General features: G+C 39.6%; 1 protein-coding gene across 1 annotated transcript; it reads left to right on the top strand.

The window, feature by feature from the left end:
• The first annotated feature begins 6,416 nt into the window (after window positions 1–6,416).
• On the top strand, window positions 6,417–25,350 carry LOC109991070 (sodium channel subunit beta-4). The gene is made up of 5 exons (XM_020643373.3): window positions 6,417–7,331; window positions 17,121–17,284; window positions 18,402–18,621; window positions 18,836–18,965; window positions 20,239–25,350. The coding sequence occupies exons 1-5, from the start codon at window positions 7,238–7,240 to the stop codon at window positions 20,330–20,332; spliced, it is 702 nt and encodes a 233-aa protein (XP_020499029.1). The 5' UTR covers window positions 6,417–7,237; the 3' UTR covers window positions 20,333–25,350.
• The last annotated feature ends 639 nt before the right edge of the window (window positions 25,351–25,989 follow it).

Below are 25,989 nucleotides of genomic sequence, written 5' to 3' on the forward strand. Positions count from 1 at the left end.
CATTTCCACTCATTTTTAACGCCTGGTCTCATTCTGTAAAAAGAGATGTATAATCTCACCAGAGTAATACACAACCATGTAATACTGCACATCTATTTTTCAGGACAACCTTGGGAATCAGAATATCTATCCTCCAAGGATGTCACATGAAGTCCCAAATCGTTTTTACACCATAAATACAATATAAAAATAAAAGCCAAAATGTAATTTCACAGATATATGTTGACATGTAAAACAACAAGGTTCGACCCTCAGGGAGTTTATAAAACACTTGTATTCAATTCAAAGTCTACACATTATTTTTAGCTGTTTTGTATAAAGAGTGAAGATCTATTGATACTAGAATAAGCTGAATGGGATGAATCCATTAAAAACAGTTCTATGTTCTATCTTTTTATTTCTGTGCCAAGAGCAGGTTGTGACGTATGTTTCAGGCTGCACTGACTTCTCATTGGCCCTAACATGTCAGTTGATGGCAGATACAGCATGTGATTGGTCAACAGACCAAAACAACAATAGGGGGCGGGACTAAAGAAAACACAATAGGAGTAAGATGTTAACTTTGGTTATAATATATTTTTAATTTATTATTATCATTTTTTTATGTATTTATTTACTGTTGTTGTTTTCATTAATTTACATTTGATTTAAGTAAAGTATTTTTTACATAGCTCATGCTACATACATATGTAGTTGACAGTATGCACCTATTTAAGTCATGGTTGAAAGCCGCCATTCAAGAAGAACAGACCAAAACAAGATGGCAGCATCCATGTTGGCCAAAAGAAATGACATTATGTTAATAAAATGTATACATATATCATCATGGATAACCTTCATTTTTGGTAGGATTATATCCGGATAGTCAGTGAATATACACTGATCTTCTCAGTAGGATAGAAAAGCCTCTGGATTTCACAGAAACACACGTATTGCAGATCGCAGGAAAGTTGCTGAGCAGACGAAGTGAGTGGATTTCACAGTAAGTTGCTACATTGTACTATTCTGTTTTTTGAGCTGATGACGTAAAGACGACATTCCTTATGTTGTTTACGACAGCGTCAATCTCAGAGAGTTAAGGATGCCTAGTTTCAAGGGCCGGTCTTTCACAGGGCTTAAACCCATACAGCCAACCATGTGCTACAATCCCCAGTCTTTGGTTATCTTTTAACAGTGAAACTGAAAACTAGAGGAAAGGGATGTGCACAGGAATACAAGCAATCTACAAAAAGAAATGCCAAAGGAAACCAGACCAGGCTGTTGGATTCAAACCCTTCTTGCTGTAGGGTACCCTGCTTTGTGTTGAATGACTATGCTGCCGTGCACTATTATAGCCCTCTACCCTCCAAGCATGTGCCTGACCATAACCCCTACATGGAGCAGTCTCTCTAGGGGCCGTATTTTAATTATTGCAGCCTAAAATTAAAGCTTTTTTAAAAAGTTGCAACATAACATGTTATGTCGTCAGTATATTTGTTTACAGTTGAATTACCTGAGCATACTAATATTGCAAAGAAGCAGCTGCAACTGTGATAATATTGTATTTTATCATATATAGCCGACCTACTGGGATTTATGATTTAAATACAGAGGAAGCAAGACAGTTGACATAACGTATGATGTGTATGTGGAAACTAGGGTGAATGTTAAATTTGCAAAAAAAAAGTTGCAAGGTTGCAATGAAAACCCATGGATTTGTTTATTATTGTTGTGATTGTGATATTTCTGCTCCTGCAGACACTGAGAGTATCAAAGACTATCAGAGTTGTACTGGTCCTGAGCATGTGTATGTGATTTTATCAAGGGCAGGTATTCATGTAAGGGATCACTTGTCAATCCTGAAGCTGCAGTCTTCTCACCAGAGTGGTTAACCTGGAGCTGCTCCACTGAGAATCAGCTAAAGGTGACTTTGTAAATGTAGAGCATGAATATCTTTACAGCTCTTATAAACCCTGACCAAAAGACAGTCATGAGCTGGTTTGAAGCCTTATGAGACACACCTAAACAGCACAGGGCAGATCTGAAAAAATCAAGAAATGCAGTTTAAGTCATCATTTTATCTTCTATTGAAACTACCACAAGGTAGAGAATAAAAATAAGCAAATTATAGCAATCCACTAGCTGGGCCCTTGCATGCATTTGATTGACCAGGGCAGATTTTAATACTTAAAGAAGGTTCTTTTGAAAAAAAATAAAAATCTGATCCAGCTTGTTTTATGTATTCGTTTATTTTCAGCCCTGTCTTTGTACTTCATATGCGTGAACCCAGGGTCTAATTTTTTCATGAAGTGCTGCAGTCTGAAAGTGATCTAGGAAACATTTGAGTGGAACATTTTCAGTCTTGTTAATTGGAAAATTGTTTTAATTTCACAGCGTTAAAATAAAAATGTAGCCGCATACTATCAGTCCTAAAATACGCTTTTATATTGAAGAAATATCTATGTTTATTACTAATGAATTGTTATCATTAAATCACATCCAAACTTAAAGACACAGTTTCAATGACAGCCGCATGTCAAGCCATTCTATGTGCCTCTATACGGATTATTGTAACGGTATGAAGATGGATGGATGTATGGATAGATAGATAGATAGATAGATAGATAGATAGATAGATAGATAGAGACCTTCTAGTTGACATTCCACAGCATGGACACACAGCCAATAAAGTTTTTGTACTTAACCGCCTCAATGCGAAGTCTTGCCAACATCTTTACGAAGATCACGCAAATCACAAGCGGTTTCAAACTACCTTCTACTGTCCAACTCCAAACAACGACAATTACAAAGGCACAAACAAAACTGCAATCCTTTAAACTTCCAACACAAATCTCTACCAGGAGGCTGTCTGTATTATCGACACTAGTCTCCTTACATATCAGCACTGAAGCCTGTTATAACTTCAGTGCAGACGCATGTGTGCATGTTTGTGTTTGAGAATCAGCATGTACGGCAGACCTGCTTTTAACTTTAGAGAGGACTCACCTTTTGATGGTCTACCCCCAGACAGACGGATGGACAGACAGCTGGAGCACAGGACCGCGGAGACAGGACAGAACCAAAAAAATGAAATGAAAATGTAAATACAAAGACAAGAACGGAGAGTTAGAGACGTGAGAATGTAAAGCCAATGAAATAAAAAAATAGTAGAAAGGACAACGCATGTTGGAGAAAACAGATTGACCTGTACAGATGAAGACAAAAAAGAAAGGGGAGATGGAGACGAGTGGTAAGGAGGAGGCCCACCCAACTTGTACTCCTCCACTCAGGACGATTTCTGAAATGTGCTCACTCACCGGCTGGTGCAAAGATAGAGAGAGAGAGAGAGAGAGAGAGAGGGAGAGAGAGAGAGGGAGGGAGAGAGAAAGGAAAAGTGAGAGGGGGGGATAGAGCAGGTCGGAGTGTGGGGTGACAAGAAGGTTAATCAGGATGGGGGGTGGGGGTGGTGGTGGTGGGGGGGTTGATGGAGGTATAGAGAGAGAGAATGGAGAGCTCAGAGTCTTTCAGTAGCTGTGTTCGGACCAGCTCTGTGACTTCACTGCAGCATTTCACTGCTTTGGCTGTCCCAGAAACAGATTCTCCTCTCCCTCCCTCCCTCCCTCCCTCACTGCCTCCCTCCCTCCGCCTCTCATCTCAACTCCCCTCTTTGCCTCCTGCCATCTCTCCTCCTCTCACTCCTCTCGTCCCCCCACATTCCCATCCTCTACCCATCGTTTCTCTCCTCTCCTGATCCCTAACATCCTCCTCTCTTCTCATCAGTGTAATGTCCTCTTTTGCTCCACCCCTCTATGCCCGTCATCCAAGGTCACCCTCTCCAGTGGCAGGTGTGTGTATGTGTGTGTGTGTGTGTGTGCGCGTGTGATGCCATGTGTCTATGGATGGTGTGAATATGCAAAGACACAAGGGTGCATCATGTATCCCTGGTGTTAGTGTTTTACCCTCACTCTATAAATCACATGTACGTCTTTATCTCAAATACTTGTAGGTTGCTGCATCTCACTCTCCATCAACCCCTGATGATGCTTCTTAGTTCTTAGCATCTCTACAGTCTACAACACTACAGTTTAATCCGATATAGTGGCCAATATCTTTCTTAGATCTACATTCGATCTGTAGAGATAGATAGAGATATATACATTTATTGTGTTGATCCCTCAAATGCATTTATCAAACAAAACTGGATAGTGCATGTACTGGGATCACGGCTTGACACTCTGGACAGTGATCATGCTTGTTGTAATCCATAAAGCTCACCTTGCTGATGACAGCCAGAAAGAGTACTGCTAGTGTAATACAATGATACTCGAATGAAATTATATTTGACTGGTGAATTAATCAATGTCATTCACCAGTCATATATCTGCAGGCAGACTAATTGGTCAGGCCCCAAAATATGTATTCACATTATGTATATCTAATGTGTTTAGGCTAGCCATGAGTGTTTGAAAGCATAAAAACATGTCAGTGTTTGTTTCAGCAAATGGGTAAAAAAATAATAATTCTTTAAACCAAGTTCTGGCATCTTCTAATTCTATGCCTGCAGCCAGACATACCTGACAGAGTGGCGGTGTAGTGGGAGTGCTAAGTGACTTCCAGTGTACTCTGATGCATGACTCATTTTGTATAAAATGTAGAAGGACCAAGATGGTGGGTTCAGTTATGTTCGACAGTACAGTAGGTAGTGGGAGGACAAACATGGGGGTTTGTCAGCTTGCAGATAGTTAACATTCCCCCTGCACCAAGTGTTGGGCAACAGAGAAACAGAAGGCATGTAGGCCTGAGGTAGAGACAGATTCCCTCGCCTGCTCGTGTTACTGTGAGTCTAACTTGTAAATATTGAGGTATTGGCCTCGGATGTGACCCTATAGGGCTCTGATGTCTTGGAATTGACGTGTCACTTGATGGCCGAGGAAGCCATGAATCTTGTGAATGAGGTCAAACTGAACATTCGAGATGTGGACTTGTGCTATCCTTCACTGAGAAGTGTGAAGGCTGCAGGTAAGATTGATGAAAGGTATGCTGTGATTATGTGGTGTCCTGTGTGGCTCCTAGTTTTTATTTATTTATGTGTAGCCTTTTCACACATGCACAAAACTCCAAATGTTTCCCCAAAATAATCAGGGTGAGCTTCACTTGTGAACGTAAAGAGACACATTTTAAATCATGACTTCATACAGCCCCCCCCCCCCCAAAAAAAATGTCTGCGAGAAGTCATGATGTGCTGATATGCTCTATCATTTCTGGAAAATCATAAATGAGTGGGCGGGGGATACACTTTATATCCTGCAACCGCTGTGTGACCGGTTCAATATTTATGTATGTAATAAAGCTGCTTTTCCACTCACTTGCTAATACTAGGTATATGTCAAGTTACACACAAAAAGTGTCATTGTCAGACGCCCATGTTTCATTTCACCATTTGGATAGCATATGTTGTAGACATTAACTCTGTGACCAAACTCAGGAAGATTTCAGGGGCAGGCTCTCCTGAAATGTGCCTGTCCAGGGTGCATGTGTGAAAGGGGCCATCATGAATCAATGTTACTGATTATTTGTGCTTTGCAGGCAAATTTGTGAGGCATGAAACATAAGGAGCAGTTTATTTTGGTGGATGACATGTGTATAAAAGCCCCTGAAAAAGTCCACTGGTCTTAAGCAGACATTTGGGGTCACAGTGAGCACCGGCTCAAACTGTTCAAAAGATGTCGTCAGTACATAGTGCTTGGTTTGGCTTGAATCTACTTGGATTCAGTCAGATGTTTTGTATACATTTTGCATTCTTGAGTCCAAATTGTGATGCAAGAAAATGTGAAATACAGGCACTGTTCCATGATTTGCGAGTTTACTGCATAGGTGGTTCTTTTAATAACATATGCTAATTAAAAATGTAAATTTAGAATGACTCATGTGCAGTGATGCCAAAAGGTTTAGCACTTTCTTAAAAAGGAAGAATGGTTGATCTACACATTTTCCTTGTGCTTTAATTCGGAACAAGGGCTTCCGAACATGTAGTCCTGCCATAAAACTGACAAGGGAGAGAGAGAGAGAGAGAGAGAGAGAGAGAGAGATAAAGCATGAATCATTTGATGGAGAACTGGTGGATAACATCGGATCTTGCCAATGCTTTCGCCTGCCAAAGGGACAGCACTTGGCATTGATATGTAAGCATCAAATAGGAGACACATGAAAGTGGAGACAGTCAAAGGATGCAGTAAAGTCTGGGGTATGTGGTATGGGTGAAGCACCCAGACCGGCTCAAAGACCCTCTCGAGTAAGGCTGACTCAGCCGTTATGCTGGCTGCATATGTGTGTGTGCGTGCATGTGGCAGCAGCTATCACTCACCTCCCCCCCCCCATTTCATTCTATTCCCTCCCTCCTCCTCTCTGTGTAGCTCTCTCTCTCTCTCTCTTAGTCTCTTCACCTCTACCTCTGCAGTACCTCTATTGCTCATTCCTCCCTGTGCCGACTGGATAGACACGCGCTTTCTGCTTTTTTTTTTTCTGCCTTGGCTGCTGGCTCTGCTCCAGCATCCCTCCGTGCCTCTCGAGTGCCCTGCTCTCCCCATCTCCAGCCTATGTGTCCTCCTTTGGGGTTTGTTGGTCCAGCCTGCTTCCCTGGCTGCTGCTGCTGCTACTGCTGCTGGAGCAGTGGATCTGTCCGTCACTGATCTGCTGCGCCGCTACGACTTCGCCTCTCTTCTGTTCGCCTTCTGCCTCACTCTTTGCTTTGCTGGATAATCACCGCCGAGTCTGTCAGAGACCGTGACAGAGGACAGGCAAGGGAGGGAGAGAGAGAGAGACAGAGAGCCCGCACTCTTGGTTGAACTGCTGCATTCTTCACTTTGTCTCTCCCTCTGCTTCCCCATGCTGCTAGAGTGCAGCGCAGGGAACAAGTGATCGGGAGGGAGAACCCCGAAGAGATTTACACTCCTCTTTTTTTTGCGTCCCGCCCCCCCCCCCCCCCCCCCCATTTTCATTTCTGGGACAGAGTGCGGAGAAGGAGAGAAGAAGGAGAGAAGAGGGAGGAACTGAGAGCAGGACTTCAGAACCAGCTACTCCTTGCTTCAGAGACACATAAGACAAACACACTAACACACACACGCACACGCACACGCACACGCACACACACACACACCTTTTCTTAGATTGGACTCAGGTTGACCAGACTGGCAGAGGTGTAGGGATTGACAAAAATCCACATAGACACATAACAACATAGACAGACAGTCTTGGTGTCATGGCGTCAGTGGACAGCGACGGTTCGAGTGTCTCTGGTCGGAAGAGATCAGGGGATCTACTTCATGCTGGGCTGGCAGTTGCTCTGCTGCTGGGTGAGTTATACTTCTCTCTATATCATCAGGGGCCCTGTCATTCCTCTCTGCTTAATCTTAGCTCTACTTAACACTGAAACAGACTTCTAAACTGTTTCACTGCCACACTGTGCTGTGCAAATCCCTCTAATTGTTGTCACATTTAAACTTGCGTCTAAGGCCTCTTCACCTTCCTCTTCAGCACCTGTGTTTATTTTTTTTTTATCACGTCTAGTTGGGTGTTTGTCTCAATAAATAGGCCATAATGCTTTTTTTTTTTGTATTGCTCCATGTCAACACAGGCTTTCCTTTGCTTCTTGCTTCAGCCATCCTTCCTCGTCTCTCTTTTCCCTCCTTTTCTGACTGCTTAAAATCTGCTAAATTGGGCTAAAAGTGATATCACAACTGAGGTTTACTTGTTGCATTACTGAGGGCATCAAGGTCAGCAACCTTCAACCCTTGGCTGATCTGAACTTGGTGATGTTGAACATCTGGTTGCTGAGCAGGATAAGTTGTCTCAATGTGTCTTCATGGACTTCTTAAGGCATTTGCAAAAAAAAAAGAAAAAGGAATAAAATAAAAAATATAATGCAAAATGTATGTATCTATAAGTACTTAACATATAATAAATGATATGATCAAAAACATGTTTATAACCACAGTTCACATCTTTTGTGTTTGTAGTATTACTGGTACTGACGTAGTAGTGCAGTGGTGATCAGGGCTTTTGCTCAAACACTCCCTGGTTTTGTTATTGCGCCGAACAGTGCCCCCACATCCCAACATTTCCTCTCGGCTCTCCGATCTTTGGAGGCTCAGCACAGATGAGCTCTACACACTTAAAATTGCTAACTTAAAATCATTATCAAGGAATGATGATATTTCAGATTTTAATCATTGTTAGTATGTGTCATGTTTTTTTTCTTTTAGAATCTTTGTATTTGTATACATTTATAAGTTTGACTTGGAAATTATTCAAATAAATGGTAGTCATTTTTTTCTGTTTATTGATAGTATTCATAGCATTTATACTGACAGACATAGACAATAAGAAAGAAGCTATATGTCCCAGAATGAGTCGGTTATCTCATTTATGTTGAACTTTAAGATAATCCTTTAATAACATTTCTGACTTTTTGCTGTGACTCCTTACAAATTGATATTTTTGTAAGACTTGTAATGACTTTTCTTCCAGTAGAACCAATCAAGACAATCAGCTGTCGACTGATTTGATTAAGTTACATATGGCTGTCACCAGATGACCGGACCAAAAAACGTATTTAGTCAAATAATAAAAAACAAGGGCAACACTTCAAATTAAAGTCAATATATTCACCATTCACGAGATGCTTATTAGCATGCTAATCAATACATTATTCTACATGACCATAGTCTATAGTTAGAATGCCATAAAGTAAGAGTTTACCCTCATTATACTACTCATTACTGAATATTGATTGTACGTTAGGAAGTTGAATTTAGTAATTTAGTAAAGTTTTCCTTAGTAATGTACCATATAATGTAGAAGTGAAAAAAGCATATTGAGATCATAATTCATCTTCAACAACTTACAATCAATAAGCAGTAACGCGGAATGTGAGGGCAAACTCTTAGTTAATGGCTTATTAGCTATGGTCATATAGAGCAGGGGTTCCCATGCTTTTCAACCCCATATGCTAACGGTGCTAACAACTGGGGACCCCCATTGTCCCTGGAGGTGGTTAAAACCCTTTTAATGTTGCGCACAGCTGGGCACACTATGAGGCCTATCAAAATAGTAACATTAGAACAACACAAACGGAAATACTCGCGCTTGAGTCCTGTTTTTTGCAAACGCGAGGGGAGGGGGGTTTCGCTGGAGTATGGCGGAGGTGTCGCCAAACAGAATTCCGTTTTGGTTTCATGCTGGTGCTCAAGGGCGACATCTACTGGATCAAGAAGTCGCACATTCTTCCTTTAATGGAATCAACTAATAAACTGCTATTGAAGTGAACCTCTTTGTAAACAGATTAATGGTCAACAAATTATTTTTGATAAACCTCTCCTCTACTAAAGAAATCTCACACATCTCAATCTATGTCTCTGCATCATCTCTACAGTTTTCTGTATTCTTTTTTTTTTTTATCACACATATGGTTATTTCATTTAATATGCACAATGTGTTGTTTATCAGTTGAAATTTCCAGCCTTCATAGACACGGACAACTGTTCTCTTGTCTACAATCTTTTACTAGATTCCACTTTTCTATGCCAAAACATTCCCATCAGTCTCCCTCAGTAGACTATTTGGTTCCAGGAAATGAAGTCAGTGAAACAAAGAACTGAACAAAGACTCATTCAAAAGCATATCTAGCATGAAGGAGAAATGAGAGGCTCCCCAAAAAACTCAACATTAACAGACAGTTAGTCCTCATTGGGACCAGTGAAACTTGCAATACAACAGAGATTTGATAGCAACATGTTGTCAACTGTGTCCCATTCAACGAATACATCTATGTCTGCGATAGTGTAGTATGAACCCTCAAACTATACCATGCATTATTGTCTACATAGAGATACAAGGGGTGCAACAAGCTGTGTTTTGGATGTCTGGTTTTCTCCAGATTTTTTAAGTCAAAGTGGGGAGCCAAAAATAGGTCGGGAAACATTGGCTTATAGACTCTGCCATGGGTGCTTTTATTGTGAAATGCTGCTTAACCCACATGAATATACTTACGGAGAGTAAAGATATTGGTGACATCTAAAACGAGTTTCTATTATTTGTAGAGTTTCAACACCAACAGGTGTTATTTTGCATTTTCTCAGCCATCATGGCCCTCTTAATGTGCAACAGTTTACACATAAATATAGCAGAAATCAAGTATGTCCTATGTAAATATCTCTAAGTCATGACTGCCTGCAATGAGTAAGAAGTGCGAGTCCCTCTGGCTGTCATGTTGTCGGAGCCATGTTTACATGGACGCGACGACTAGCGCCTCCCCTTGTGTATAAAAGCAGTTTTAGTCAAGGACTAGAGAAAAGAAGAAGAACATACTCACTGCTTATTTGATTGTCACGTAAATGTTTTTGGATCACTTGTCATTCCATGTGAAATGACATGCAATGTGATGCTACGAGCTAACTAAAGAGTGCTAACATTAAACCCGCTAACACAGCAAGCAGGCTACAGTCAATTGCAGCTCAAGCCAAATACTTTTTTGTCTGCTGGACTCCTTTTTTTTTTCAAACACAAGGGGAGGGGGGGTTTGAGGCATGTCGCTGGAGGAGAGCGGAGGATTCAGTATGGCGGAGGTGTCGCCAAACAGCATTTCGTTTTGGTTTCATGCTAGTGCTCAAGGGCGACATCTACTGGATCAAGAAGTCGCACATTCTTCCTTTAATGGAATCAACTAATAAACTGCTATTGAAGTGAACCTCTTTGTAAACAGATTAATGGTCAACAAATTATTTTTGATTAACCTCTCCTCTACTAAAAGAAATCGCACACATCTCAATCTATGTCTCTGCATCATCTCTACAATTTTCTGTATTCTTTTTTTTTTTATCACGCATATGGTTATTTCATTTAATATGCACAATGTGTTGTTTATCAGTTGAAATTTCCAGCCTTCATAGACACGGACAACTGTTCTCTTATCTACAATCTTTTACTAGATTCCACTTTTCTATGCCGAAACATTCCCATCAGTCTCCCTCAGTAGACTATTTGGTTCCAGGAAATGAAGTCAGTGAAACAAAGAACTGAACAAAGACTCATTCAAAAGCATATCTAGCATGAAGGAGAAATGAGAGGCTCCCCAAAAAACTCAACATTAACAGACAGTTAGTCCTCATTGGGACCAGTGAAACTTGCAATACAACAGAGATTTGATAGCAACATGTTGTCAACTGTGTCCCATTCAACGAATACATCTATGTCTGCAATAGTGTAGTATGAACCCTCAAACTATACCATGCATTATTGTCTACATAGAGATACAAGGGATGTAACAAGCTGTTATCTTTTTAAAGAGCAAACTACTGACTACTCTCCAGACCAAATACAAATTAATCATTCAGAAAACAACAAATTTCTAAAGTCCAAAATATTCCTACATGTGCCTTATGTTATGTTATTGGGTTAGGCAAGAATATGGCCGACAATATACCCACAGCAGGAATGTTTGTGATATTCTGCAAAGCAATGTGGAATAGCTGAGGTTGTCAGTACCAGAAAGGGTTAACTATCAGGCATGTAAATGTGAAAATTATACCCCACGTTGTTACTTGTTTGCGTTACTATCATATTACATATGTGTGTATCCTAACATGTAAACGTGAGCCAACCTTGACCGCCATTGATAGACTTACTTAGCTGCTGCTGTAATTCTCTCCTCTGCTGTCACTCCCCCACCTTGGAGAGGACATCTCACTCCCCGACTCTCTCAATAACCATCCCTTGTGACCCTTTCCATCACTCCCTACACACTCTACCTCCTTCATTACCACTGCTTCCCCATTTAATTTTTGCTCCTCCACTCTGCTCCATGTGGTCCATTCTCTCCTTCTTTCTAGCTCACCCTTACCATTACTTCTCTCTCTCTCTCTCTCCCTCTCTTTGGCTGTCTCTCTCTAACTGAGGTAATGGTGTCCTCGGTCAGTTCTCTATGGGTTCACTCGGAAATACATTAACCCTCCAATCTTTGGCCTACTTAAAATAAGACAAAAAAAAACATATCACCTTGACTGTCAGCCAAGGACACGCACACACGCACGCACACGAGCACACGTACACACACATTCATACACACACAAACACATGCAGTACTGTAGCTGCTTTTCCTGCTATCAGTTATTTAGGTATTGATGTTTCCCAACTGGAACAAAGAGATATTTGATAGTGGAGCTAAAAATATCACATTCCAGCCTACAACTCATGTACGCACACATACACACACACACACACAACAAAGCCGCAAGTTCACAACTAAAGTATGTGAGTCAAACTGTAAAGATAGAAGAAGAGAGATGAGGAAAGTCGGCGATAAAAAGGGATAGTAGAGAGCCGAGGTGTAAAATGATGGAAGAGAGAAATGTATTTGTAGACATAGGGGGGACACTCCTCTGAGATACGTAAAACATCACTGTGTTTGCTTCTGGTTACAGACTGAGAGTATGCCTTAAAGTAGAGAGACTCACCCTTGTATTGGTTTTTGTTTTACTTGGCATTATTACTCCCTCTGGATCCCTTTTAGAATTGCTGAGTGGTACCGGCCAGTAATTATTCAGAAGAGTCAACTTAACACAGAGTTTAAAAGGAAACGTAAATAAACCGAACACCAGCCAGCTAAAATGTTTCAAATATAATTGTGCAGTTTTAAAATAAGACAAACTCACAGACAAGCTCCTAAAATATTTTGTTTTCTTAGTGCTTGCATCCTTGTGGAAGAAGTTCTGAGATAGTAAGACAAAAAGGCCATGATTAGAAATAAAACATTTTTTAGAGAGATAATGTGTCATCTTCTGCAAACAAAAATAGTAAGAGCCCATTAAAAGAGAGCGGAATCAGAGACAGGGAAGAACAATGAGAAGCCAAATGGCATGAGTTGTTGCTGAAAGTAGAGGAGACAGGCCACTATGACTGCAGAGGGGAGGTAAAAATATCAAGTGTTAGATGACAAGATGAAAGGGCCAAAGACTGAGAAAACTAAAAGAGCAGATCTGGAAAACTGAACAAAAGGGAGAGAAAATAAGGGCTTGGCAAAATTCAAGAAACAAAGCATGATCAGGATACTTTCTCTTTTTAGACCAAAACTGATTTTATAATGATATCTGATCTGATAATGCTGAAACCAGACTATTCATGAGTTAAATACTGAATCTAGTTAAACACATGTCTCATGCCTGTTGCCTTTTAATAAGAAAAAAATCTCCTCAATAAAGCAGTTTTAGGTTGTGTCTTTGGCATGCTCTTTTGCAGACACAGGATGTGTTCCCTTTTGAAGACTGTTTTATTACTCAGCCAGCCTCAAGAAAAAGTACAAACAAACACACGTTGAAATACAAGGTCTAATAACCCTGTACCTTTAGAGCAACGCTGAGACATCCAACACTTGACAATAAGAGGAACAATCACAGTTATTGTCATCACAGTTTTGCGGGGCTTTGAGCAGAAGTTTAGATTTTTCTTCTCAAGATCAGGTGTCTCTTAATCACTTACTCAATTTTCTTGTATTTCCCTTGAATCACATCTGTTTCCTTTTCTAAAAAAATAATACTGAACAAAACATCTGTGGAGGAGTCAGTTCAGCCCTACAAGGCATACAGGGGATTTGAGAGAGGGGAATAACAAGGCAGAGGAAGTACAAGGAGGGGGTAAAAAATCACATCTGGTATCTAGCATCATACTGTATCTATAACTTGATATCCGCCTTTAGACTGTTTTCAAAACACACTAATCCTGCTACACCATGCAGGATTCTGTCAGTGACTTTGTGTCTTTGTTTTGACACACTATTACTCACACTGGTACGTGTATGTGAAATCTCTAAAATACTGCAGAGCGGTGGTTCCCAAACTCTTTCCAGCAGGTGACCCCACTTTGACTTCACAAAACTCTGGGACCCACAGACATCCAAAACACATACAGCTTTTTGCTAAGTTTGTTTTCAATCATGTAATCATTTTTCTATTGTGTTGCAAGTAAACATTCATTCCAGATGACATTTGGGTATTTTTCTGTATATTATTATGGAGGCAGGCAGAGGATGACATTTCTGCACAATGGACGATAAATAGACAGAGTGGTTCATGTTTTGGCATTGGCTATTATCCTGTGTTTAGTTTAATAAAGAATATGTTTTTTATTAATCAATAAATATTAAATTCAGATGAATTCCATGCGACCCCACATAGGGTCAGGACCCCAAGGTTGGGAAAGCCTGTTGTAGAGAGAGAGAGAGAGGAACAGTCGGGGATGTGTTTTTTGATTACTCTAAAAAAAAAAAAAAATCCAGTTTTTCCACTGTTACACTTAGTGTTGAACAATTAAGCACATTCACTTGAAAAAGTCTACTGCAGAATAACAGTGCCAATATTAGCAAAAATAAACAAGTAAATGAATAAAACAAGGCAATTCATCTTTACTTGAAAGAGAGCAGCTCCAACTGATTACTGAGTGTCTACACTGAATGTGCTCACAGTCATTTCCTGAATTAGACCCCAGGGATTCCAGTGTTTTGTTTTGTTAGTACAAAGCTGTTTTTTTAAGGTTTATTTGTAGGAGGGGTTATGCTTTTATTTTAGAGATAGGACAGTGGATAGTCAGAACTTGTGAGAGAGAGAGAGAGAGAGTGGAGGTCAGATTCGAACCCGGGATGCTTGGAGGACAATATAGCCTCCGTACATGGCGCACACGTACTAACCACTAGGTTACCCGTGCCCCCAGATGTAAGTCTTTTCAAGTAAAAAAAAACAACAACATATGGACAAGTATGAACTCTTTCACTTCTTGCATCATGTCCAAGTGCAATGTGATCCTGAGCAGGTCAGGAAGAGGGTTTATAAATAGGCCCCAAGAGTGTGAGACACATCAGAGCAACAATCTGGGAATCACAGCAGCTGTCACTGCAAAACCCTCAGAGCCCATCCAGACAGACTCAAATCATTTGGGGAAAATTAAAAAGTCACAATATGTTTTGTGTCCTGCAGGCTCTGTCACAGGAAAATAAACGTATGAAAAAAAAAAGATGATTTTGTCCCCCCACTTCAGTGCTGTTGATGTTGACTTATTAGCATTTAAGACCCACAAATGCACTGATGGGGATATTACAACATCGTGGCAGACAATAACTAGGCAGGTTACATTTTTATCTTAAATTTGTAAAATTGTTCAACATTGACTTTTATAAAAAGCTTTGGTTTTCCTTCCCTAACCCTGCATATTTTCATTCTTCTCAAAGTAAATTAAAAAACATAATTATAATATGATGCAGCATCACATCCTGAGGGTCGACAATGGTCCCTGCTTTCAGAGATGACTGATGAAACAGTGAAACAATGTTTACATATGCTGTAGCATGTCAAAAATATACTGAATACTAAAACCTGGATTCTACTGGTATATGTATCAGACCTTATACAGGTTATCTAAATATAATTCACTTTTACATGCTCTGTTATAAATGTTCCTCATCTCAGTCCATCTGTAACTGCCATGTTTTGAGTAATGGTTAATAGAACTTGGATTTATATTTTCAGTACCCTGTAAGTTAGCCTTTAGGCTAATGAACTGAATAATGAAGACTAAGGCGGTTAGTTTTAACTATATCATCAGCATTAATTAAGATATGCAATGGATGGTTTCTTGTTTCTGCCTGTTAAAAGGCAGTTTTTCCTTGTTACTCTAACTTTGCTAAATGTTGCTTATTGCTCATGATGGATTAATGTTGAGTCTTTGTAGATAATATAACAAAGAGTAAGGTCTAGACCTGCTCTTTTTGTAAATACATTTATTTTTGAATTGGTGATATACAAATAAAGATTGATTGATTAATATTGTGTCTCCAACTCCTCCCATTATCCATAAGTGAAGCCAGTATGCCCCTTTGACTGTCACTGACATAATTCTCATTCAGAGTCAGAGACTGAACAGTAGGGATTCTCTGGAAGAGCCCAGGTATTGACGTCATGCTGCTTCCACTGTAAAAAAACAGACATTTAAATGATTGTTAAAAAAATGCAGAGAGCCCTCAGGTCAGAACAGTGTACGGCAGAAAAGATTGTTGTGTCAGCTTGAAGCATTCACTCACGGTTATACAAGTTCAATGGCTCTTGTGTTAGTGTTGCTCACTGTTTCACCTCTACCTTAAAAATCTGTTGCACACAGCACTGCAGGAGTTGCATCAACAGAGTTGTCAATCACAGTATTTTACAACGTTTTAAATCATCAAATAACTCATTTTAGCTTCATATATATTTTTATCTGTGGAGAAGAAAGAATAACAAAATAAGACAGAAGAAGACATGTGTATACAAAATGCACAGGTGGGACAAAGGAGTCCCCCAAGGGCTTGTACCAGGAACCCACCGAAGATTAAAATGAAAACAACTGCAAAGTCTTATCACAGAATACTAAAAATGTAGGTATTGCAGTCTAATAGCAGGAAGAGAATACAATTTACAAACAATAAAATTATTTTGATATACTGTAACCTAGTGCATTCAAATACTGCTGAATGCTAGGCACTTGTTTAAGATCTCTTTAAAAACCGAGTGACTGCAAATTGAGGCAGAAAAACTGTCCAATATTAAAAATAAGAAACGATTCTTTGATGTGTTATTATTTTAAGTTGTCCCCATGTCCCATCTGTTAACTTAGAGGAGGCAGGGTTCATGACCTATGCTGCAGTCAGTCAGTTGGGGGCGCTTTAAATCTTTTGGCTTCCCACAGATAATTTGGAATATACTGCTATTAAAAACTCAATAATAAGTATTGAGTATGTGGAGTGCAGGAAGCTGTCATTTCATGAGCTATGCTTACAGTAAGTAAGCTACTTAACTTTGTAATGCCATTACTCATGAGCAGCACTTATCTTTAGCAGTAATCCTACACCAACCCAGCATGCCAGCACATAAGCATTATTTTATGATTTGTCATTGTTACCCGTATTTCTGATGTAATACAATCTTAACAGTAACTGACCTATTTTATCCATCATGTGTGTGTTTTCTTTGTTCTCTACCAGTGCAGTACTCAGTTTGAATTAAAAAGGTATATTTTCTGGTTTGTTTCTTTATTGTCTGAGCTTTCCCCTTTCTCTCTTGCTTCAGGTGTATGGAGTGTTGGTGGACTGGAGGTCTCGACAGGTAAAGTGTCCTTTGTTGAAGCAATGAATGGCTCCACAGTCCTGTTGCCCTGCACCTACTCCTCCTGCATTGGAATCAAAAACCTCTACTTCAACTGGCACTTCAACAACAACGGAACCATGGAAAAGGTACGGCATACACCAAAAAAACGCACAATGGAAAAGCATGAGCCACATGAACAAACAGTAAAAACAAACAACAAAATATCAACCATTTCTTTTTTGCAAATTCAAAAACAATTAGGGTGTTTTCACACCTAAATTGTTTAGAGAAGTTGTTCTGAAACAAGGGGTCGCTTTCCCCTTGGCCCATGTTTGTTTGGACATTATGTGAACTTGACAACAACTTCTGGTTCCACAACTCAATAGTTTTGTCCAGCTTGTTGAACCAGGAGAATTTTTTGCTTTTCATCACCTGAACCTCCCCGTTAGTCATGCTGGTCTCGTAACTTTACACGGTGCTGTCGGCTCGTCTCTCATGAGACTGCCAACAGGTGTTAGAGTGACCATGTTAACTGGCGACTTTCAGATGCATGACATGACAACAGCAAGAGCACTCACAAATGCCTCTTGGTTTATCTTTCATTTTTAATTTAAGTTAACTAATTAGGTAATCTTTGTTAAGATGAAAACTAAACTAAGGAACGTTTGGCAATATTTTCTTTTCTTTTCAACAGCCGTTGTTAACCACCTCAAAGGCATTTGCCTCAAAGTCACCAGTTATCAGGGTGACAAATTGAACCATAACACCAGTAGAGTGTCGAAAGCCTCTCTCAATCATGCACAGATTCACAAGTTTATTATATTATATTATTATATTCATGTGATATTTAACATCCTTGCTGCTCCAATTCAACACCATTTTCATTTTGTTGGTATTTTAGCTAGCTAACTAAGTAGCGTCCTGGAGCCATCCCACATTGCAAAGTGCGACTGCGCTACGCATGGAATTTTCTTCTTACCTGTACTTACGCAGCGAGAGAGGAGGCTGTGACGTAATGCGACAGCCCTGCATTGATGTGTGCCTTGGCCCGCTTTACAATACTACATTGTGAACACAAACTGACCAAAGGGAAATATGTATCACTTTCTCATCTGAGTCAGAACCAGGCAAAGGAGCCGTAGTTGTGAAAACAACCTAAATGTTAACACAAGCAGATGCAGAAGAGCTTTCATACAAACATCTGACTTCCTCTCTGTATCTAACTACAGCCATGTATGTATGTGTGTGTGTGTGTGTGTTTAGTTATGCGAAGCTGTTATACACGTTGAGGGTGTGGAGCCAAAGGTCAGTGTCTACCATGAGCGTGTGGAGTTTGTCGGCTCCTCAAAGAGCAACAACATCTCCATACTGCTTTACAACATCACCTTTGAAGATGCGGGAGACTACATCTGTTTCGCCAAAAACCCAAAAGAGAAGAATCGTAACCACAGTGCTATCTTCACTCTTATAGTGGTGGACCAAGGTATGTAACATGTGCACTCCCTACCATACGCCTTACTATGATTTGTACCATGCTTACAGTACAAGGAGCTTGCATCTTCACATCCATAACAATTGTTAATGATGGTTTCTAGAGTTGGATTTCACTCTTGGAAAGACTATTTATTAAAATGTTTTTTGTCTACTTTCCTCGACTTTCTCCCTTACAATATATTTCTCTCTCTCTCTCTTTTCAGTGACGGAGATCGACAACACTTTGACAACCATCATTGTCTCAGTTGTGGGCGGAGTCATTGGTTTGGTTATCTTTGTCATGGTGGTAAAAGCCCTGGTTGTTCACTTTCTGCTGAAGGATGATGAAAAGAAGTGAGTAAACCCAATGATGACAAACATGAAAACAAGATGAATTCTAATCACTAATAGACGGTTTTTAGGATTGAATTATACATCACTGCATGTCTGGCTCACTGGCTTCTGTTATTAAACGTTATATTGTTTTTACTTTTTTAAAATACTGGATTATTAAAGGCAGTGTTGGTATTTTTTGAAATAGCACGATTTTGAGAGTAGCATTCCCTCAGTGCTGCGTCTGCACCCACCCCCTCCCCTCTGTGCTCCCTCAAAAGCCATGGCCCCTCACTAACATGAACAAGCGCCATTGGTCCAGAAGCGGACCTCAGCTCATCCTTTTAGTGTGACAGACATTGGTCGAAGTTTTTACAGGCTTACAACTGCTACATATGACGGATTTTCTTCATTCCTTTTTCAGAGCTCATGAGTTATAAATTCCTATCAGGACCTAAAGACAATTTCAACCAAAATCTTAAAAAGTGTATCTGGAAAAATATTACCAACCCTACCTTTAATGGTCTGTTATTTTAATTAAATGACCTACATACTCACTGACAGTGATGATGCCGAACTACTAGCATTAACCCTCATAATTATGTTGACCGCTTTTGTTAGATAAGCTCACTCGACAGAGAGTCAGTCACAAAGTCACTTTAATAAAACTCTGTCATTACAAACATCGATTATTGAGCCGTTCTTAGTACAAACAAGTACTGCATCATCAAGCAGGAAAATTGCTATTTGTATTGCACTATACTCACAGGTAGTTTACATTCCCTTGTCAATCATTTGGCAAGCACATGTAACCTTCCTGTTACACTCTGAAGAAAAGCAACTGCTCGAAACATCCGTGTGTCAACTAAAGGTACAATTAGGAGTGCATGTCCTTATCATACTTCTTGTTTTGTACATTTATTCAGGGTTTCAACAGCCGGTTATTATTCTCTGTTAGGAGGAGTTGAGCTCTATTTTAGCCCATGTAACTCCTAGAGATGCAGATCCATTGTAAAAAAAAATCGACATAACATACAGAGCCATCAAGTTAACAGGTTCTAAATTAGCCGTCTTAATATTCTTCGGTATGTGTTTCAGAGTCATTTTAATTACATATTTCCAATTTGGGTCCAGCACAAGATTATCATATGGGGCTATGAGGGTCAGGGTGTAGAAAATCCCTGTAGTATCAGTTTATATATAAAGGCATTATCATTCTTGTGTTCTCTCTCTGCGGGTGAAGCTCCATTTTGATCTTTGCTTTCTCTGCCCCCCCCCCCCCTCCCCCCTATAGTAAAGAGTGCCTGGTGAGCTCCTCAGGGAATGACAACACCGAAAATGGACCTACAGGAGCCAAAGCAGACAACAAAGGGACACCAAAGGCATGAGCAGAATGCAAAAGTATGTCTGTACATATGTTAGAACAACTTACACGCTCAGAGAAGATACTGTTATCAGTGGACTGTTATATCTTACTAATGGCTAACTAATACATTGTAAAAGTCTATTTTAAATCATGCTTGAGATTTGAGAGGTGTGAAATGTGCACAGGCCTGGATCACCCTCACCTACATGGCAGCCCATTTGTTACACAGCCTCTGATATCAAATTCTACTCTTCATGCTACTGTAACCAAACACTTCACACAGAGTCTTGGGTAAACTGTCTCGGTGTGTATATTTGTGCTTTCCATATACCCTCTTTGACATTCAGAGGGTATATGGATCATTCAGGTTACAACTTTTTTCTTTCTAATTTTGAAGCCTTTAGTGTCATGTGCTCTGACGAATAGTCACTTTTCCACAGTTTTAGAGAAAGGACTTTGTACTGAGCAGATCTCTAGTTGTTTTCAGTTCTTTATTTATACGTCAAATTTGTTCTAATCAGCTGTCACGCTGAAAAACAGTGTCAGAAGACTATAGCGAAAAAGCTGTATGATGCTTGGTTTGAAATCATAAGGCTCTGTTTTAATCTACAAGTCTACGTCAAACTTGGACCCGAGCAAACCTGACCTAGGGAACACACACACTTTGATGCCATAACTAACTGCCATGATGTCAGCTGAAGAACAGCAAGCTTCTGTCCCACCCTACCAAATCAACCTTTTTCTTTTCAACATAGATTAAAGCCATCATCTCTCAGTAAATTTGTTCAGATTACAACCAGGAAATCCATTAGTTGATATCTCTAAAGCTATTGTTACATTTGTTTTTCCTGTTCTAACCACCAACTTGATTGCTACCATGGTCCAGGTTTGGCGTACTGTGGGGATTATTTGGTTCAATAAGGCTGACGGCAGGAGTTGACTCACTTTTGGTTTGCTGAGGCTGACAACTGGGCGTTATCTAAGGTGTCTCAGGTGATCCAGTTCTGCAAAGGTTTTTTATGATTTCGCTTTAGATGAAACACAGGTGCCTGTTTTGCTTCTGCTCCCTCTGCTGGTGGGAGGATGAAACCACAGAAAATGTATAAAAACCCAAACCCCCTCATCAAAGACAATCCCCTGACTACCCAGCTCCCTATAGAAAGGAATGAACTTAATCATGCTGCTTCTGACAAATAATCAATGCATTTTTAGCATGTGCGCATTTTATATATAACTTCATATAAGTACAGTATACTTTACAGTTTATAGAGTATTGTCTAGCACCACAGCACCAAAACATGTCTTTGTGCCGCCGTATGGTCCCAATCAACACTTCACATCAACCTCTCAACAATGTCACATCTTTCAATACCCCCTTTAACCAGGCCAAGGTCACTGCAAGGTGACTCTTCTAGTCGAGAAAATGCTTGCAAAAATGGTAAACAAAACTTAACAGGATTTGAATCTACATATTTCTGCATTAGTTCACATAATCTATATGGCTTAATTCCATATTAACAGTCAAGAAAAGACAAACCCCATGGCTCAGTAATACTGGAAACCCACCATTGGGAGGGATAGCTGAAAACGAATGTAAGAGACTCAGTTCCCAAAAACTATTTTTGATTAATATAATTTATTAAACATTAATGTTACTATCAAATGAATGTGTTCATATCTCAATAGGCAAGTGGTTCATTTTATTTGCCATTTGTCTTGTGTGTTTGCTCGGTTCAAAGGTCAATTTGCCAAAAAAATGACTGCTGTGACAGGATTTGAATATTCTGAGCATTGAAGATAACGGGTCAAAGTTTGTGTTTGGTGTCTAGGTAGTGTCTTAGCGTTAGAGATGTTGTACAGATGAACAAGTGAGGGAGCTCGGAGAGTAATTAACACATTTTTATTGGAAAAAGTGCTCAGATTTCACATTTATTTATTTTATTTTTTAAAGAAAGAAAATAAAAGTCAAAATCTAATTCAATCACTTCAAAATGGAAGGACGTAGTGCTAAGATGTCTATTGGCATCCAGAGCCAGGACTGTATGTGGTTTTCAGTATATGAGCTGCCACACCCTCACGCATAGCTTAAATAGCTACGACAGCTGAAAGCTCCACATACAGACGCACAAGTGCACTCACATAATAAGAGCCTGTTTGATACAAAAAGTGTAGTAGTACACTTGGATACAAGCAATGCAGCACTTTACCACAGTTTAGAGTCAGGAACAAAACAGGAAATCATGTAAGGTATTTTAATTCGTTATTTTTTTATGGTACACAATTCCAGAGTTCATATAAAATTAATATGTTTTGTTTTTCAAGTCTGACTGAGAACCTAAGAGGAGCATTATGTCCAAATGGCTTTAGCATTGTCTAATGATGTCTCACTGGAACAGAGCTCTATAGAAAGATGTAATCTTATTTTTCTAAGTGTTTCACTTTGTGTCAGCCTGCTGCTCTCTCTCATACTGGAGTGCATTTCCCTTCTTGCTTTCAATGGAAGCAATAAGACGGACATCAGATTATGCAATAACCTGTTATAAGGCACTTTATAGATGTGTCTGGACTGGCTGTGATGGCAACTGTGTTTGTCCAAGACACCATTCATTGTACTGATATATGTATCTACAATGTACTAATGTGTAAACATTAGATTCATATATCTGCATTTATCTGCCTTGGGAAACAAAAAAAACCTGTAATAGACGCTAACATTGCGACTGACTGTGCAGTGTTAGAAGTGATACAGTGTACTTGCTGTGTCGAACAAATGTGAATGTTATGGATATAAGGAAGCACTTCACAAACACACACAGGCATACACACACATATACACACACAAACATGCACACACACGATCGCTTCCTTGTCTAGACAGTAATGTATAGATCCCTCTGCAAAGAGGATACATTATGTATATCCAAAGTCTTCCTGTAGGGAAAAGCAATATTGTGAAGTGGATCTTGTCTCTTGTTGTAACCCTGACATTGCATAACAAATCCTGTAGATGGTTTCATGTAGAGATAGTAATGCATTACTTCAACATTTGTGGCTAATTTTGCATCGTTGTTTTTCATTTTCATTGTGATCCCTAGGTGGATTTTTGTAATGTTTCCTGGTTATATGCCCGTCAACACTGCATCACTTTTTAAGAGATTCCTTATTTTCTCTATCTTGCTTTTCTGTTATGAAGTTATTTCCCTGAAGTGAAACTACTTGCAAAAATCAAATACAAAAAAAAGAAAAGAAATCCAGTGAACCAGACACAGGTATGTGAGGAGAGTGTTTGAGTGACCACCCCATAGATCTGTGCTGGATTATGAATTGCCAAAAGCATTCACTCTTTTACCAGTTTAAAGGTTCTTTTTTTCTTGTATTTTTTTTAACATATGGCCCTTCCTACATTGTGAACTGCCTGGACTTTCTGGAAAAAAAACCCAAACAGCTTTATAAAATCTTACATGAGTTGAGGTCAGCAGCTTGCTTGCAGTATTTGCTGCAGTACTGACTAAAGGCCTGTACAGTGTGGGCCCCCTTAGCTTTTGAGCAGAACAGCAAAGTCAACACAGTACCACTGCCACCTAGTGGTTAATGCCATTACATACAATCATCTGCTCTCTACAGTAGTGTCTGCTGATGAGACACACAATATGAAAATGCACTCAATCAGTGCATTTTAAACGAGATAGTTGTAGTGTAGGCTTAAAACAGTGATTTTAGTTTGTAACTGAGAATGAAAATATGAATACAACTCCATGGCTAAACACATTATATGCTGATAAACAAGAGTTGACATTGTTGCTACACTAATTGCTTCTAGTTGAATTGGATCATTTGAACCCCTGTGCACACTGGGTAATTTAACTTCAAGCATAAAGGGGGTGATTTGTGTGTGTAAGTTTACAATAAAGTGTTTAAGGAAAAGGATACTCGCACAAATCCTCTATCAATTTTTCTCTTACAGTGAGCATTGAATAGTCCCAGTCTGAGTGCTATACCGTCGAACACTGACTGACCACTATTATGATTCCTTTAGAGTTAGTATTGCTCTTACTGCCAGAGCAGCTGAAACTCATACTGCCAATCCAAGAGTCTCACGTCTGCTGTTGTTAACTACACTCTAATAATGACAAAAACAAAAGAAAACTCTCTTAGTACACTGACATTTACAAAAAAAAACACATTTGTTTTACTCTACTGCTGATTTAAATGTGTCTCAGTACTAAATTGTGGAGGATATTGCTCTGTACTTAAATAAAAAAAACCTGTATTTCTAGCAGCTGAAACTCACACTGCCAAGCCAAGAGTCTGACGTCTGCTTTCGACATTCCACACAGACCAGAAGATCAATCCATTGATCTCATGTTGGTGTAGTTCAGCACAAACTTTAACTTTACTAGAAACCGGATCAAGGAGGATGATTAATAAAACGAGAAGAATCAGGAGCTATATGTGTTCCCATTTTGGTGGTTCAGAGAGCAAAATGTGATGCATATTGTGCGTCAATATGTGATCACAAATCTAGCAAACTGCCTCCTCCTATAACTCTTTGAAGAGAGATAGCTGCAAAGACCAAGGCCAGCAGGTTAAGAGATTTATTGCAGTACAAGAACAGACTGACACCAACCTCTCCACATTCTCTCACTGCGGTTCTGCGTTTTGAAATACCGGGACAATGTTTTTTATTGTAACTGTAACATGGCTGTAGATGTAACTCCTATCTTAATCAAAATAACAAATTCACTCATCACTTCATCCTACACTATCCAATGCTACAGACATTATACACACCACTGCATTTTATAATAAGCTGAAATCTCGCATCAAACTCTTACAACAGAGTGCGATCAACTCAACCACACACCCCCGATGTCACAACACAGGAGTCCTGAATCGACTTGTCTTCTTAATGTTCAGCTGTTTGTATGTGTTTGTGAACATGTTGCTCATGCTTCCTTCATAACTATGCACCTCAAACTTTTGACTTGTTTTAAAAAAAAAAAAAACACACCTGAAATAAAATGTTGATTGAAACACTCACTGAAGTGTCTGATCTCATTCTGTGTTCCTCCAAGTTACGTAAATGCTCCTCTACTTCATCCACACCAATAGCTGATAGAGATCTGATTTTCTTTTGCTATGTATTGATATTTGAATCTATTGGTAGATAGTATTGTTAATTACTGTATGCGATAAGCAGGGGAGGGGATTATTTACAGATTCATGACTTTTTGTAAGACTGGTGACACACTCTGTCTTACACAGCCATGCTAGTTCTATCAATTTTTACTATCGTGACTAAAATCAAGTGAGGTCAGTGCAGCACAATTCATACTTTTAGGGGAAGTCCTTCCATGAAAAACAAACCCAATGTTCAACTTTGTTTTTCAATTTATCCCAATTCCATGCTTGGATTTCTGTGTTTCAACGCATACTATGCATCCCTTCAATGCAGTACAACTATACACTGATGCTTTAAAGGGGTCATATTATGCCAGATTCATGACAATACAAACATTCACGTGTTTTACCCGCGGCAGAAGGATTGCATCGGAAGAAAATAGGTGACCTGCTATTTTTTTTGTCAGCAGGTGCCAGAGATTTGCGCTGCCCCAGAGGACAAAAACACACTTTTGTGAGTCAAGGCGAACTCGTCAGCCAAGACGAGAGCTGCAGCAA

The sequence above is a fragment of the Labrus bergylta genome, chromosome 11 (assembly GCF_963930695.1).
Source record: "Labrus bergylta chromosome 11, fLabBer1.1, whole genome shotgun sequence".
NCBI lineage: Eukaryota > Metazoa > Chordata > Actinopteri > Labriformes > Labridae > Labrus > Labrus bergylta.